The sequence below is a fragment of the Curcuma longa genome, chromosome 13 (assembly GCF_044706935.1).
Source record: "Curcuma longa cultivar G26 ecotype Majalengka, Jawa Barat chromosome 13, ITB_CL_G26_1.1, whole genome shotgun sequence".
Lineage (NCBI taxonomy): Eukaryota > Viridiplantae > Streptophyta > Magnoliopsida > Zingiberales > Zingiberaceae > Curcuma > Curcuma longa.
Window position 1 is genome coordinate 4,588,665 of NC_133873.1, and position 18,389 is coordinate 4,607,053.

Below are 18,389 nucleotides of genomic sequence, written 5' to 3' on the forward strand. Positions count from 1 at the left end.
TAGGTCATATTCAACTAGGATCTCAAGATCCTGGATGAAAAATAAAAAAAATTAAATGGAAAATGACCTCGACTAATAGAACTCTCTAGTAATTTGTATTTCTTTGTTCGCAAAACATAACTCATTTTTTCCATTTTCACAGTTTTGTTAATAGGAATAAAAGAGAATAGATTTTTTTTCTTAATAGATGTATATATATATAAAGTTTAAAAGTAACATTAAACTTCCCAACTATCGGGAATCAAATTTCTAACTTACGAATTCCAAAATATCGTCACTGCTCTTCCATTCAGCCCTAACTCCACCCATCATTATGCAATCTACTGGAATGCAGTAAATTGTCATATATCAGTCATCACCGGCCGAGATTACTTCTTAGTTTTCTTGCTCTTCTGAATCAAAGAAGAACAAAAACATATAAACATGGAGGCGTTGCACAAGTAATCCATCAATCAACATATACGATCACTTACTGGCGAGCTCATATAATGCTTTCTGCGTTCGCTTCTCAAGCTTGTCCAGTTTCTTCTGTACGTCTCGTCGCAGATCCCAGTTAGGCTTCTTCGGGGCGATATTTAGAAAAGGATCCTAGACAGTGAAAAGATTTGATCAACACTATTGGAATACAAGTAACAGAAGTCTTCTGATGAAAGTGAAACCTAGTTTGTTATCGGAGTACCTCAATTTTCTCAGGAGCTAAAGGTGCAGCAGCAACTGGATCTTCAAATTTTGGTAGCACAACTGGTGCTAACTTGCCCTCTTGCAATTGCTTGTCGTGAGGAAGGTAGTTTCTGAACTTCATACTTGGTACCCTATCGAGCATAAAATTAGAGAAGTACGTCTTTAAACTGGAGATGAGAGAATTCTGATCCTATGATCATAGTTACCTTAAACAAGATATCTTGTCACAAAACTAAAATAACTTGTGTAGTAAAACATAAAATAGAAATACAACAAACAAACACCAGCTAATGAAAATGTTAATGATGTTGAAATATAAATCTTGAATATGAATATAAAACTGCAAGGCAGGAAATAATGAAATAGCTTATTATGATGAAACTAAGGTATATACAAAGAAGTACAACAACAATAATAATCAAACCTTTATTATCTTATTTAGTGGAGTTTGCTATATGAATCCTTCTATGCTATTGGACTTAATCTCACAATATATCCTCTTTTATATTTAAATAAATTTTATCTCATTTTATCGTGACATTTTCTTTGGTCTTCCTTGATTAATGTGCACATTTATTATAATCTCACATTGTCTAACCGAGACATTTATTAGTTGTCTAAATATATACCCATACAATCTTAAACGTGTCTCTCGGAGTTTTTCTTTAATAGGTACAACCCTGACTTTCTCTCTAATATTCATATTTTTTATCTTATCCATCCTTGTACCTACGTCCACCTTAACACTCTCATCCTTACAATTCGTTATACAGTGAAGTACAAAAGAAAATAAATGGTTAATATTACCTATAATATGCATATCAGTAGAGAAATGATGTGCAAACAATACACGAACCTGATGATGTATACATTCTTGGCATGGAGCATGGTGACATCAGAAAGAAGAATCAGCAAGTTTTTTTATGTAGTTTCTTTATCAGAGGAATCAAATAGGAAAAAGTGTTACGTAGACAAAAGGAGTTAAAAGTTAGAGTATTCTACCAGAAATCATGTTTCTTTATCATGTCTTCCAAGGGTGTGAGAAGATTCAGTCTCAAGGGAAAGGTAGAACCTAATTATATTAGATTGTTTGTCATTATTAAGCAAGTTAGTGTTGTGACATACAGGCTTACTCCTTTAAATAGAGCTCACAATGCCTTCTATGCATTCGTGTTGTGCAAGTAGAAGCTAACAAGACACATGTTTTTGAGGCATTAATGTATTTGCAAGCAGATGTGAGTTTTAGAGAGCTTCTAGTGAACAAATTACATTGCAAAAAAAAAAAAAAAAATCACTTGAGAAACAAGGCAGTTTGAGGCTTATAAAAGTTGGATGCCAACATCACTCACGAGGACACGAGTCAAATTTCCTCATATTTGCTTTAGTTAACCACAAATTTGAGGATCAAATTTTTTTTTCAATGGGTAGAATGTTTTAAATTTTTTGCAAGGATGTAGAATGCCGTAACTACTAAAACATATTGTTAAAATTTGAGGCCGACTAAACTGTTAGGAGTCAAAATCCTTACTCGTGATCCACAACTCCAATAAGATCATGACTGCTTCTCCATTAGAAAAATGTTCTCACAATACCTAACACGAAGGAATCGCAAGATTTCGAGCACCCACAGTGTGACCTACTCTTCTCCATTCTCAATCCATGCCTGTGAGCATAGCGAGGAGTTCAATTAGAAGACTATGTCTCTCTTATAACTTTCTCTTTACATTGGTTTTCCCTCTGCCCAGTGATTATTCGACATCCTCCTGCAAATATTCCACATACCCACTTTGATTATACGCCCGAGAATCAATGACTTCTCAATCCCTTTCTTGTAGCTTCTTAAGTGGATGGTGCTAACAAGATCTTACACCGACAATAGAATATCTGGCACATGCAGTGATCTCATTCGTTAGCAGCGAGGGTGATCAAAATTCAAAAGTCCTCATGTCACCATCTTGTGCAAGCAGGAAGCATAAGAAGATTAAGATTATAATACTCTTCTTCTTGTGTTCCGATTGTAAGCCTTAATTCTTCATCTAGAATTTGTGTAATGTCATATTCTCGTGATAGGCAGTAATCGCATCAAGGATTTCGTGTCTACTTGTGCTTTGCTTTGATTTGAGTGGTAAACATGTGAGATTGTAGTGGAGGATTGTTTACCCATAGTGGCTTTGTGGTCCCTAGTCTTTATTTCTGGTGATCTTAGAGCAGCACCTACACAAGGTGTTCTTTGGTGTTTTCCCTTGTGAAGCCGGTCTCGTCAAACTTCATTTGAAGTAGGATCTCTTTCCTTGCTGATCAGGTTCCTCTCCATTAAATAGTGGGCCAACCTTGGTGGTTATTCCAGGCCTCCGATTCATCAAATGCACTAAGCTCCCTAAGCTTGCTCCTTGCTATCCAATATTCCATGCCTATGAGTTCACCTTGTTTCGAGTTGTCCATCTCAATTATAACCACTAAATGCTCCATGCCTAGAGTTCACCACATGACAGATCTTTGATCCATCAAATACACATGCTCCTTGATCTCGTTCTATGTCAACTGATCCTCCATGCTTAAAAGTCCACCTTGTTTTGGATCGTCAAGCCATGGAGTAAACACCAACTCGACCATATGTAGTTAACCAACTTCACAAAATCCATATGCATTATTCCAAGTACACCTAGACAAAACCTAACTTAAGTCCTACTAACACTTTAAAATATCCAGTAACACATATAAGTATTGTTTCCCCAACACATACATTATGTTACATTAATCTCACTTGTTTCCTTAGCTAACATCCATTTGTTTTTGCCTCTCGGTTTGTCGAGGCAAATACTAAGGGTGTTGAATTGAGCAGATAGGTGCCTATTCTAAGGCATATCCATCCATCACAAGATTTCTCATGCTGATCTTTTGAGGCCTCATTTTTTTCTCTTTTCTTTTCACATTGATTTTCTTTTGGTATTATGTTAGTTTGCCTTTAAATGTTTTCGATAAAAACATTTATCAATAAAGTGTGTTTGTTTATCTTATCTTTCTCCATGCTTTATGCTAGCATATAGTTACAGATTGTGTCATGTGCATGTATTCTATAACACCCTAGTGACAAGGATAAAGAGTTAAAACAAGTGATTCTGATGGAATTGTCGTGGTGGTAACTGAACTGATCTCATTCAATAGGATTAGAAACTATTTGTGCTATGACAATTTATCATTTCCTAAACCAATAAGCAAATCCTTAATATATATCGCACCATTGAAGGGCTCAAAAGTGTTTATAATACTCCCTACTAACAAAATGCCCTGTTGGAACAAATGAAGACTAATGAGGCCTAATGATTTGCTCCAGAAATTTCTTGTTCTATGTTGCAGGGTTGTGATCCCTAAATAACTTATTCTTATAGCAGAATAATACTAATAACAAAGTCATGAATAGCGAATAGGACTTACTCATCCTCTTCAGTCTCTTCAGCATCTTCTAGATTGCTATCACGCTTTTTTGTGTCATCATCTGGTGTTTCTAGAAGCACTTTAGCCATTTTAAGAGTTTTTAGCCGTTCGCAGCGTTCAGCAGCAGCTTTTTCACTAGCATATTCCTCTGCATCCATTTCACGTCCTGGTTCATGTTATAAGATAAATTAGTTTGTTGAATCCACATCCCCTAATAAAATCTTCTAGTATGGCAAGAGATGCGAGTAATATAAACATTGAATTGCTGTTGAAAATTGTCTGTGTTAGTTATGGCACATGGCTTCAATTCTACATGAAACACAATATATTCTGTGAATCCCAAAGAATAACAAGCCAGGTGAAGGAATTAGCATCATATTGAAACAAATTAGTGTTACATAAGAAAGATTGAACAGAAATTTGCCAGTGAGGATCCTTCTACATAAGACATCCGAGTAATCTCCCTAAATAAGGCAATTTTTTTTTCATCTGCAAAACTCAAACCAACTGCTAGACGAATTTCGCCTTGAAAAACAAAAATTTTCGCATAGAGAAAATTGAATTGCCGTGCATTCTCAAAATCGCCCCACGGTCCATCCCTAAGGGGAAAATAGAAATTATCCAACATAGATCGCCAAAAATGGAGGAGGAAACACAGATGACGAACTACAATCTAAATCCTATCAAGTGAGAAAGGAAGAGATTTCTAGCGTCTGCTTTGCTATATCTTAGTTCGAAATAAGGAGGAAAAATCCTTAAAACCGTGCTATCAATTTCATCCATAAAATCGAATGCCGATTCAGAGAGGAGAACAAGTGTGAAGCGAAGGCGCAGGACCGGAGGAGGGAGAGAGGAGAGAACAATAGGCCGTGAAGGAGGAGCAACGAACCTGAGTTCCGAGAGAGCGGTAGCGGCGGCGGCGGCGGCGGCGGCGGCGGCGGCGGCGGATGGAGACTAGGGCAACACGATACGGGGCCACGCGAGATATCGATCGTCGGGTGGTAACCGGGAACGAGAGCTCTCGAGAAGGGAAAACCAAGTTAGCGGAATTGTTTTGAGATATGAAAAGTTTTTCTTTTCTTTTTTTTTTTAAATTGAAATGGAAAAAATAAAAGCAAAAACCTCTAATTGTCCTCTATTTTAAAATTATTATCCTACTCATATTAAAATACTCAAAAAAATTCTACATCTTTTTAAAATAATTTTAATTAAATTTAAGTTGTTCTAAAATGATATAGTTGAATATTCATGAAGCACAAAGAATTTTGGAATGCTATTTTAATAAATTTTAAAAGAAAGTTGTCAAATCAATAGATCAAAGGATTTTTTGGTACTCTATTGATCTTTTTCATGTTCAAGTTTTATGATTCTAGAAATATTTAAGTTATCAATAAATTTCAATCAAAATTTATTGATGAATCTAAATAAGTAGGACTATCTAAATCTAATAGATTTTTTTCATTCCCATGAGTTTTATCATAGCTCAAAACTCTTTACTTATGACACCTATCTATTTAGAGAAGCTATTAAAAAAAAATTAACTTTTTTACTTTTGACACAATAACATATATGGACCTAAACACTTCTAATGTACTACAAAACAACACTAATATATTCTTTCCTTATTATCTTGATCTTGTAAATGCTATATTTTAGGATTCTAGAAACTTTAAAGTCATTAATAAATGGCCCTATACAAATGTTCTAGAGTGAATTAAAAGTGTTTGCCTTTTAGAAATGACATTGTGCTTTTGAAATTTTAAAAAAAGAACAAAAAAAATAAATTATTTTAAATATTTTTTTCAAATCTATAAGGTGATGAGTCATTAATAGTCTTTAGACATAGTAAGACTTAAGGGTCACGAGTCGAGTCTTTAGACATAGTAAGACTTACGAGAGTAAAAAGAATCTATTCAACCAAATTGCTTTTCTTCTGCCTTTGGAGCTGCTTGGAGCTTAGTGTTGTTTTGATTAAAACAATCCCACAGTAGAACTATTTTGATCGGACTAGCTTCAAGGTAATTTTTGTTATTTTCCATTTTCTAATTTTATTTTATTTTTCTCTTTTTTCTTTTTTTTTTAATTTTTGTTACATTTTTCCTTTTCCCTTGTAATTAGCTACTAAAAAATAAATTTTTTATTTTTTATTAACATTCTCTCATAATTTTTATTTATTTATATTAAAACTACAAAATTTTTTTTTTAAAAAAAACCCAAATGAATTGAGGTGACCAAGTTTAAAATAAATTTGAGCTTTTAAAACCAATAACTTTTGATCAAAATTCATGACCTAAAAGCTCAAAATTTAAATAAATAAATAAATTTAAGAGGTTATGTTAATTTGATATAAATCAAGTCATCAATAACGTTATAGCTCAATTTTGTTGGATGTTAATTTTTTTTACTTTAATTTGAAATTACCATAAGTGACGGAGCATTTTAAGAAAGAAGTATACCTTTAGTAAAATACAAAGTCTGATAAATAATTTAAAAATTCTCAAAACCTGCTCCTTTTGATAAATTACCATTTTAAAATTCTAGACGGTAATATATAATTTATTAAACTATGAGAAGTAAAATGAAAAACTACTCAACTTTCAGAGATAAATTTTAAATTTTTCACAAAATTATAATATCTAAAAATACTTAAATGTAAAAATATGATATCCAAGAAACCTTCAACATCTATTCGGATGTTTAATCAAATGCATGGTAAATAGTACAAATTTTACAGATGAATGTCTAGTAAAAAGATCAAGATGACGGATTGAAATTCACAAGAAATACACTGTTTGAATTATACTGTTGTCTACAGTACTACAAAATCAGATAGAATTCTACACGAGTATGTAAAAGGTAGTATGAAGGTAAATACAATGGAAGTCGATTAATGGGACAAAAACAGCAGCATCTCAAATTTTCTTTCGCCTCTTAACTATTTTATATAGCATTAGCAGCAGCATGATACAAACTACAACTATCAATAAAGAATTAGATTGCTTTGCTAGACATCTGTGCCTCCATTCAGCCATTGTTACGCAACCTCTTCTATGCAGTCTAAGCTCTGGAGAAAGCAAAATCTGCATCGTTATGTAACAGAAGCACCGGCTGATAACTGACTATCCTCGCCTAATGAATTACCCTCGTGCATTTCAGAGAAATAATGGTGACTCTTTAAGCTTGAGGCCTTGAATGGAGGTGAGAAATTCACTTTTGTGTCATTTTTTTCTTTTTGCTAAATTTCGTACACGATGTTCCCATTCTCGATCTTCCTTGACAGCTTTATTCCAGCGCGCCTTGAAGGTTTCGAGCTCAGATGTTGACTGCCTTCTGATCTGCAATTTTCACAACAATAGCAAGAAAACGTCAGGCAAGATTATTTAGTCTGATTATGTGGATTTGGTTCCATTATAAAACTTTTCTAAGCAAAGCTACATCACTAGACGCTAAGAGCAGTAATTAACATCTAGTATTCTAGCGCATGACAACCAGAATGAAGAAATCTTACATGGGTTCGTAAGTCCAAGGATCTTGGGTTTTTCACCTGCAAAGAGGGGAGGATCAGTGACTCCATAAATTGACATATTGCATGAAAATAAAATATCTAGGCTTAATTTTCAAAGTTTAACTTTAGTAAAACATTCTGGATGGTATGGGAAAAAGAGATTTTCTATAGTTGCTTTATTCAATTTATCTAAAAGACAAGCAATATCTTATTCAATCTTTCAGCAGGTAAGCATGACCAGAATAGCTGACGTATTCTCCTTTTTAAACTACTAAGCTCACCGAATTATCAGCAATCATTCAGGAAGTGTTTCATATTAACAACTTTCCATTTTGAGTGACCAAGTTTCTCTATGGTTGCAGGAAAATACAGGAAATATTCTAGCACTAAGAGCCTTTTCAGTAAAAAAGGTAATTATTTGAGTACTTGTTTAATCTCTCATATTTCTTCATTCTCTAGACGCGTCCTTGTATGTACAATTTAGTAAAGCATAATCATCTTCCAATTAGAGCTGAAGAATATTTTGTTGGATTCTGGATTATGTGGCATCACATCACAGTAGGCCAATTTGTGGGTTGTGGGACCAATTGGCATAGCTATGAACCAATTGCAGAAAAATCCTATTCTAAGTTTTTCCCGACATGATTTCTGGTGGTGATGGTTAGAAAAGGGATTGGTGTAATTTTTCTTCAGTAGCAGTGTTCTAGATGAGGCTGTGAGAAACCATATTTCTCGTAGAAAGAAGGTTTTCTGCTTGAGAAGATCTTTTGATATCTCAGAAGCGCGAAATGTTGAGGCTTGCATTGTTTTATACATCAATAATGAGAGAGAAGTCTAGGGTAATTATATCTCCAGCGCAGCAGGGTCAGCCTACATGGCCGGCTCCACTTCGGCAAATTCAACACATGGTCGTATGGGTGTTGGGTGTGGGTGGGTGGGTGGGGGGGCCTATGATATCTAACCCTAACTTTTCTTCTCCTTATAGATTTTATATTTCTTCCTTCCATGGCACCCATAGTGACTTTAGCATTGGAGGAGCCTCGCCAGGATAACCCTGATGCCCTCTGATGCATGTTGATCGAAAGGTTCGTCATTGATCTCCAACGAGGCGGTAGATTGCCACCACATTATTTTGGCATCATCTGTAAGAAATTAGGGCTAAGATGTTATGATGGAATTGGCAAAAGAGGAGAATTGCTTCCTTTTGCACTAGGGAAATTAGGGCTAAGGCGTTGAGATTGGTTTGGATTGCAACAGGGTGACTTAAGCATCAGAGGGGTCTCGACGGGATGACCCCGACGCCCTCTGACATGTGTTGATCCATGCAAGTCTGACCGCATCACAACAGGAAGCTTTGTCATTGATCTCCAGCGAGGGAGTAGATTTTCACTGCATAGGTAGCTTAAGGGGGTTTTGTAAAAGATTGGGTCAAGGTTTAAAATTTTGAGTTATGTCAGGCTGACAGATTGGAGTAATGCATCTAGGACTTCAGGGTGGAAGGAGTAGTCAACACATAAAACAAACAGATAATCAAAAATGGAAGTGACTTCAATAAACACTAATGGTTCTCTGTCCAGAAGTTTGATGGGAGGACGAGTTTATCTTTGTAGTGATTGAGGATATCAAATCTGCTCATGCAGCAAACCTTGTTGGACACTTGACAAACAGAAGGGCAACACCAGAGAGTGATTAATAGACAATAAGGCAAAAAAATTAGTATCAAATTGTCTTTCCAGTAACATTGTTCAATAGTAACCAGTGGGACTTTAAGACTTAGGACAGGTGTCATAAGATTGAAGGACCATTTGATGGCTAACAATGTTATCATCTGAATCCATCTTAAGACTACATATAACAGATGATAGAAATTTGATGGATCATTTGAATATTACAATGCCTTAATGAAGGAGCTTACAAAGATTAGGTAGAAGATCTAAGATGATGACTTGGTGCAGACATTCATAGTTGTGTAGCTCATTCAATCCCTTTGTGAACACTCTTAGTTGACAAGAGAGGTTGCATGAGGTGATGAACAAAGATAATGTTGGTCGAAGGAAATAAAAACTATAGTGTCAAATTTGAATGAAAGTGCACTAGTCACTTGAGCACATCATATCATAGTAGCCCACTTTGTGAATCAATGAGGCCCAATTACCCAGCTATTCTCCAAGCAAAAATTTTATAGTAGGGGTTTTTCAAACATGATTTTCTGTAATGATAGCAAGAGAAGGGCTTCTACACAATGTTTTGAAGCCTAAGTGATGTCTTGGGGTATGTTTAGAGGTTGTGAGAGGTCATATTTCTAGTATAAACTAGGGTTTTCTTCGCAGACAGCTTTTGATTTTGTAAGTGTCAAAGGTAAGATTCTCATTGGTTTCTCTATTAAGAGAAGGATCTGGTGGAGCTTGAGAAGGCTTTTGTAGAAGGTGAGGAAGTGCACTTCATGTACTTATCTCTTATGCCTAACCACATTGATTTGTTCTTGTTCTTTTTGTGTTTTTATGCTACTATACTGTGGAGATGATTCAACATTTTAGGACTAGATTAGGATCTATAAGTTCTGATTTGAGGTTGTGAACTCCAGCAAGTAGTGCTTTCCAAACCCAACAAGTGGTATCTGGGAATTTATGATCCAACATATTCCATAGCGCCAAATATTCTTTAAAAAAAATAATATAGTAAAACTTTGCCTAAATCTAGAGTACATCTATCAGAAGAACAAACGTGTTTTGTACTCATTTCTCCCAATCACGTCTTGCAAATCTAAAGAAATATTATATTCCTAATCTACTTCAGTAATCATTCATCATGGAATAGATTGATTTGTCAAAGAGACTTCTTTTCCGGTTCCTATTTCAATAACTTCCACTTTGCGTGTTTTTTTCTTCAGCATTTCTAGCTGTTGTTGGGTATTTATTTATTTTATTATTAAATTCGTTTTGAAGAGGGTACGGTGATGTTTAGTTTCCTTAAACTAACTATGCAGTAGCATAGGACAATTCTCCTATCTCAGCTAGTTAATCTAACACTTATTTGCAGGTTTGAGTACGGTCAATGCTTCGCTTCTCTAACCAAGTTGCAGAGAAATGAATCAATGTTCCACACATGAAGGATCCATATGCCCGAGCAAACTGGTGGTGAAATAAGAATGTGAGCTCAGCTGATTGCTAATAAAAGTGCGAGTTCCACCTTTAGCTATATGCAGCAACTTAACATAAATTTGAGGATCCATAAGTAGATAAAATAAATATTTCAAGCACAATGATTAAAAGAGTGGCACATAACTTTTGCACAAATTAATTGCTAGTATGTTGACCAATATGTTTTAAATAAAACTGAAAGTATGTCGTGCAAGGCTTAGCACCTTTGAAGATCCTCCCAAAGTGGGAATTCCCTTGTGAACAATGAACTCGGTGTCAATTACCCCAACTTTCTTGGTTCGGTCACCCTGAAATTCATAAATCAAATCAAATAAGATCATTTTAGTGTCCGAACCTCAGTAAACTCCATCTCATAGTTCTGCATCAAAATGAAAGAATACAGGTTGAGTAGTTAATTTATTCAAACAAACAGATCTGTAAATAATTAAGGAACTAACTTGTTCATACATTAAAGAAAATGAAGTATGAAATGATTATTCTAACTAGTGAAGTAAAGAAGAAACCAGTCTTTGTTCATTTACCTGAGCACAATAACCCAGCTTCATGTCCAAACCCCACCCATGTACCAAATCATTCTGCCAGAACAAATAATACTTCAATACATGCAACAGAGCTTTCAGAAGTGACTTGTCTTCAAGTATCAACCATGATGTTGAATAATTGGAAAAAAAAATCGTACAGAGCTAGGACCACATCTAATAAGACAATTATGAACTCAATTAACCTTTCTACTAATCTTTTTTCCATTAAATTATTTCAATACATTGCAAAAATTAACAATAGATTCAAGAGGAAAATCAACCTTTCAATTAGTATTTTGTTTTAAAAAAGTGTTACTTTTCTTGATAATATTGATTATGGAAGTATTCAAAAATCTCCTGGTGTGTATGACCATAAAGAAGACAATATAGGTCAATAAGGCAAATTTTATGTAAAAGGTCCATATTACAAAGACAAGGGATGCTATATAATTAGGCAGGCCACATGACACCCAAATGAAACTTTTAGATAATTTTGTGTTTCTTTAAAGGTATTGAAAAACATGATAGGTCATCTTTAAGAGTAATCAAAATAAAGGAATTTGAATCGCCAAGACTACATGGAATTCCCAGCTATGCTTAGTGGAAGGTATTCTTATAAATGCCTAGGATCAATTGAAATTTCAATAAAGAACAGTAGTAACAGACATATACTGAACAACTTTCTATGTCTGACATCTCAAAAGTTTTGTTAGTATATGGTTAAAAATAATTTTTGAAAAAAAAAAAACTGGAGTTGTCTTTTAGACATAATGCAAACAAAAAGACCATAGTATCTAAGTCGCAAATCAAAATGTGAAATGTATTACCTGTATGAGATGCCACACACATTTCCATGCAGCTCGAGAAAAGACAGGAGCCATCCCTTCAATCCATCTGACATGAATACTATAGCCAAATAAGTATAGTAACTAGGCAAGTTACCAATCTACCTAAAAGGGCGATTTGCATTCATGGTGCTTGTTTCCAGGAATAAATATGAGTGGGAGTAATTATTACAAAAAGCGAGGAGCGTAAAATAGATTAGTAGTCCAAAAGTATTTTGCTTGACTTTTACAGACAAGAACATTCACATGTAAAGAGTGTTCTAAAAGAAAAGTTTTCCAATTTCTAATTGAAGATAGTTTAACAAGGGAAGTGGTTATGAATGGACAAACAGTTTTAACTTGCAAATTAAATGGCTTATTGATATGAATCTTGTTCTAGCTCAGCCATAGCCACGTGGCTTTATTCTAGGTCAACTGTTTATGTATCCGAAGACCTCTAATTCAAGGACCAACCTTACAGACCAAGTCAGCAAATTTGGGAGCCAAGTGGATGGCATCTGTCAAGCTCCCCGAGCTCTCCTTTGACTACTTACAACTCCCTAAGTTCTCCCCTCCAATGCATGAGACTCCCAGAGATCTCAAAACCCTCCAACTTCTCTGTCAAGATTTTCTCTCTAATTCCCCCAAGCTTTACATTGAGTTCTTGAGGCTACTTTGGTCATGATTATCATGACCTTCCATTTTGTCTAGACAATAGCCCCCTATTCTGATCATTGCAGGCCAAGACCATGCTGCAACATGATCCCTAACAGATATGGTTCATCCCTAGATATGGTTTCTCATCTACCTCCGCCTATAAAAACCCATGTATATCCACAGGAAAACATGTTCGCAATTCACACTCTAGTATTTTTGCATTCTCTTTACTCTCACTCTTGTGTGTCTTAAGCATAGGAGGGGCTTTGTCAGACAACTCTGGGCCCTCTGATGCTTTTTCTAGTGTGTGCAGGTAGGGCATCTTCGACTTTAGTGGAGCAATGAGATTTCTTTTTGTTAGTACACAATGGATAATAATATTTTTAATACTTCCATATGAGGAAACAATGAGATTTCTTTTTGTTACTTGTTAGCATAACATGTATCCAGCATTCATTTTGGGAGATTGAAATGATATATGAGGAGATTATGTTCATTACTTAAAGAGCCTTGCAGCAATTTCATCTCCCTTGAATGAAGGCACGAGGAAAATAAGAACCACACCACAATTGAAAAAGAAATGAGGATGCAGCAAACTTCATCACCAGAATGGAATCTAAATGAACTAGAAAAGGGTACAACACAAAGCTGCAGATGTTGAGTTCAGATTTTGACTATGTAACAAACATTATGATGCCCATGACACATAGATTACCCGGCGCATGGAGGTCCCTGGCTTTCATCAGAGCACTTTAGACTTCCACGATGGTCGTAAACCCGCCTATGCAAAAAGGAAAAAAAATGATACTGCAACCACAACAATGAAGTATCCTAAAAAAATAAGGTAGATCACTGTATAAATAACCTGTGAACCTTTGTCATTCTATTTCGGACTGTAATCCGGTGGTGTATATCAACTGAGCGATGAGGATCCAAAGCTGGTTGAGATATTTCCAGACCTTCAGAAGACATTAAATGCAAGTACCTGCATAAGCAATGAAGAGGATAAGTAAATGCATTGTCTTCTCAAGGAAAAAACATGTAGAAGAAAATTTGAATAGGAGTAGCAATCTGCAACTCTTAGGTTTCAAAATACACCAGAAACAGAAGAATCTAAAAGCTGACAACAAAGAGTAGATATACATTAAAAAGCCAACAAACAATCAACAGTCAGTCTTCTGTATTCTTCTACCAATTGCCAAATTCTACTTGAACTATAATCTTAGATTATATGCCTGCAACTTCATTATCAAATAGAAATCTGCAATATGAGATCAAGAACCACCATAAAGAAAAGTCAGCCAGAGAGAATTGACTAGCATTTGAGTAACCTAATCCACTTTTCCACATATTGCATATCTATTAGCTACTGTTTGATCGAATTTTCTTTTCCGTTTAGAAAATTTAACTTTGCAGTGAGATTGCTTGGCATCAGTTGGAGTTATGCCTTAGTTTGCCTTTGACAACTTGGTTGCTTATTAATATAGAACCCTATTCAAGTGTAGAAGTTCATTCATTTTTCTGAAGTTCAAACTACCAGAATGGTATGCTTAGTGGAACTTTGGTAATACAAGGTTGGACTGATGGCTAGAACAAAAAGTCATCTGGTGAACACCAAAACTTTAATGTTTAGAATAATCTAACAAACTGAAAACTTAAATCCTGCTTTAATTCCATTAAGAAATATGGAGCTTAATTTACCTATCAAGGTGAAAATTATCCACTCCTAGGTCTTCATCCCATAAAAAGATGTAGTCATAGACAGATACAACATCCGGATGAAGAAACCTCTTGGCAAACCACCTGCACATATGAAGGGAAAGAACATAAATGTTCTCAGGACCTGTTGTTCAGCGAGTCTCACAGAAAATCATTATTTATGAACAAATAACTGAGAAGAAGTTTGTATATTAAGTTGATGTGCAGGTCAAGCAACAAAGATAAATTAAATTATATTGCATAGGAGGAAACAGACATCCTCTTCCTTCAGTGTAATAATAACAATGAGGGCATTACAAATATAAAACTAGAAAAAAATAGAAAATTAGCTGTGGTAACAATTTTATCTTCAACTTTAAGTTGTAATAATTTCATACACTTGTAACAATTTTATCCTACTGTCAAAATTTTCTCTAATTAATCGAGTGGAATTCCAAATTGTTGCAAAATTAAAATTGTTACAAATGTATAAGTTGTCGGATATTATTTAAAATCATGTGACATAGAGAGCATCACTCATACTCTAAAAATTATCACACTTTGATACTAATCGGATCAGGAAATCTCTCTTGTGTCATTGGTGTCATTCATGCCAATGAGTATCCTACTTTAACAGACATCAAGATAAATTCAAGTACATTTCTTATTGTTCATAGCTTATTTCCCTAAAATTTAAATTCAATTAACTAATTTATATAGTGCTATTCTTAATAATAAATAAGATACATAGAAGAAGATTATAAGAAGTAAAAATAAATAAATAAACATAAATCATTTTTAATTCAACTATCTAATTGATATAACTTTATAAGAAGTAGAAAATATATGTGAAAGATGATTAAATGAGTATAACCAACTTAAATTCACATCGACACACTTTTGTACGCTTCAATGTGTACCAAAGTATACCAAGCATCTACACAACACAGTGTTGAAACCATATTGCTTCAATAAAGGACAAATACTCCAGCATGGAATGATACTTTTACACTTTGGTATTAATACAACTCAAAGTTGCTAACAAAATTGATACAAATCCCATCATTTAAAGAAAAAAAGTAATTTTTCCTAAAATAAACATGGCAAAGAAAAGAAACTACAAATTAAAGAGGAACTATGTCTTGGAGAAACTACACGACACACAAAAGACATTGTTTCTTAGTTGCATTTTTTATAAAAAAGAAAAAAGAACAATTCATACCATTTTGTCTGGTTACGAGCGACTATGTGTAATGCTTTGTCATTCCACTCAAGATCGCGCCAACCATCCGTATTTCCATCATAGTGGAAGAGTATTATGGAGCAATTTCCTAGTAAAAACTGAGAAATAAAACATTCAAAAATAACTACTAGAGTTGTATCGATCAAGAAACAAAACATTCTACAACATCCTTCCTTTAGATTAAACAAAAATGTTCTGCATTGGATGCTTACTCTACGAACAGTGTCATCCACATTTTTTTTCTGTGAAATGCCAACGGCCATTGCCAAGAGTGTTGAATAGCTGTGATTAGTGTTCTCCACTGCTATCTAATGCAATCCACTTGGTTAAAATAGTGACTATAAGAAAAGGAAAATATTTGAAAGAAAAATAACATCACTGAAATGAGCAACATGAAGAAAAAGAATCTTCATTTAAATAATAACATATTCATGATTAAAATATAAAGTATAGTTGCTTCTAAATAGCATATAAGCCAGGCATATCTAGAATCCAACAGGGATAGCAGAGTAATAACAGAGACTAAATCTCAGTAATCTGCTGATAAAATTGGCTTACAAACAGTTTTCCCGTGCACAAATATCAAAATATCTTTAATAGGAAAGTCAATGTGTCAATTAGCATATTTCCAAGAGCCAACGAAACCAAAGATGGCTTATGAACAAACAGAGGTAGTGGTTAGTAATTTTTACAGGTCCATAACTCATGGACGATACTTGAAGCAAATACAGACCAAAATAACAAAGTACGTGTCGCAACCAAACAGGGAAGTGCATGTCAAGATTGTTTCACTATAAACTGTTTCTATGGTCGTGCAGGCAGTCCTGCTTAGTGTAAGGCACAGCAACTCTTACAAATATAGATCATTCATTGTGTCCCCATCAATACAAGACAAACTAAAGTTAGTGCAACCAAAATCTCATAACCGGCTACTGGCCAAAGAACTGCTCGTAGAATTAACGGAAGGTTCTTTAATATGAAAAATAAAGAAAAGAGGTAAAGAATCAAATCTAAAAGAAAAAAAAATCAAAAAGAAAAGATCTAACAGCCATAAAAGAGATAAAGTGAAATTACTCTAGAATCAGAAGAGGAACTCTGCCACAGAGATTTGAACTCCAAATCAGAGGACGATTCGACAATGCCGTGGGGCAGGCCCTGGAGCACGCTCCTCCACGAACTCTGCCGCCCATACCAACACCATCAAGAGGCTGAAACGCCATAACACACGAAACAAAAGAGAGCGCATGACGCTCATACCTTGGAGACCACGACAGGCTGGGCACGCTGCGCATCCACCTGAGAAGAGAAGAGAACGAAACGGCGCCACCGACATGAGCCGGCGAGGAAGGAGCAAAGCAATGGGGAGTACAGGTCCTACCTTGATGTGCTCGAATTCGAGATTGATGGTGACGACGAGGGCGAGGGCGGTGAACAAGGCGACGAGACCGAGGGAGGTCCTCCTCTTCATGATCAACGATGGCGGTGGTCGACGGAGATCAAGCTCTTCTCTTCTAACTTCTGTTTAGGGTTCGTCCCTTCACCACCATCGTCGTCATGCTCCTTTGCCGATCTTTTTTTTCATATTATTTTTTTGTTTTATTTTTATTTTTGGGAGGAGAAGGAGAGGAGGAGGAGAGGAGGCAACCAGTTCTGGTGCAGCGGGGGGAGGCGCATTAGCTTCGGAAACTGAGAGGAGAGAGGAAAAAAACAAAAGCGCGATGCCAGATACGACGTCCGTCGCGATTTGACTTACGAACGGTCGCTGGTGAAGGCTGAAGAACCTTGGTCGTGTATTATGTCGTGTGCTAAATCCTGAACGAATTGATTGGAAGTGCGTACGGCGTGAATGGAATGGCATGGAAATAGAGGAGGAGGTGCGAAGATGTACCCGAGTCAGTTACTGGGATTTGAAAGGGGCCCACGGGATAATGAGGTGATTGGGTGAATTGTGGGGTTCGATTTTCGGTTTAATACTAAAATAAAGCGGAAAGTTGGCGTGCGTTACGCAGCTAAACAGGCCACGTATTATTCCGCAAATGGAGTGTGTTTCTAGCGGAAATCGGAAATAATGAGAAATTGAGATCCTACCACGTCAAAAAATATATATATATAATAAAAAATTTTAAACATTAGTAAATTTAATTTTTAAATTTTTATAAATAAATGAATTTATTATTAAATTATATAAAATTTAATTATAAATTTTTATGACGTTCTAGTTAAAAATGTATTGAAATAATAAGTTTTGTTTTTCAATTATCATTTTTTTTTCTTTTTACTAAGCTACCCAACTACGATTAACCAAGTCACTTCACTAAAACTATTATTTATACACGTTTAGACAACGGTTTACTACTTCTATCTCTTCTCTTTTCATAGAATTTCATTTCTCCTTGAGTTGTTACTAGGAATGACGATAATGGATCGAATTTCATATTCTTCCTCTTCAGAGCTTATTCATCACATTCCACCACAAGATTCCTACTGAACAGGGTTAAACCGAAGGCAAGGTAAGTATCTTACCTCAATCAACTTTAATTCTCCTCCTCTTTTGCTGTCGTAATCAACAGAAACACAGCTAGTTCAATTTCACAATCACGATCTGTGGAAAAGAAATCCAATCAACTTTCAACTCCAAAATCCACAAGCAAAACCCACACACCT

At 35.3% G+C, this 18,389-nt stretch overlaps 2 protein-coding genes across 2 annotated transcripts; both read right to left on the reverse strand.

The window, feature by feature from the left end:
• Positions 1-150: 150 nt before the first annotated feature.
• Positions 151-5,150, reverse strand: LOC141844530 (uncharacterized). Its single transcript, XM_074732562.1, has 5 exons — positions 5,006-5,150; positions 4,117-4,282; positions 680-812; positions 474-588; positions 151-392 (listed from the first exon to the last, which is right to left on the reverse strand). Exons 2-5 carry the CDS (start codon positions 4,272-4,274, stop codon positions 376-378), a joined length of 423 nt encoding a protein of 140 aa, XP_074588663.1. The 5' UTR covers positions 4,275-4,282; positions 5,006-5,150; the 3' UTR covers positions 151-375.
• A 1,790-nt stretch (positions 5,151-6,940) lies between these two features.
• On the reverse strand, positions 6,941-17,364 carry LOC141844366 (uncharacterized). The gene is made up of 13 exons (XM_074732417.1): positions 17,104-17,364; positions 16,983-17,021; positions 16,800-16,904; positions 15,938-16,033; positions 15,705-15,823; positions 14,486-14,587; positions 13,650-13,769; positions 13,500-13,565; positions 12,131-12,197; positions 11,304-11,357; positions 10,986-11,069; positions 7,625-7,660; positions 6,941-7,451 (listed from the first exon to the last, which is right to left on the reverse strand). Exons 1-13 carry the CDS (start codon positions 17,191-17,193, stop codon positions 7,335-7,337), a joined length of 1,095 nt encoding a protein of 364 aa, XP_074588518.1. The 5' UTR covers positions 17,194-17,364; the 3' UTR covers positions 6,941-7,334.
• Between the last annotated feature and the right edge of the window lie 1,025 nt (positions 17,365-18,389).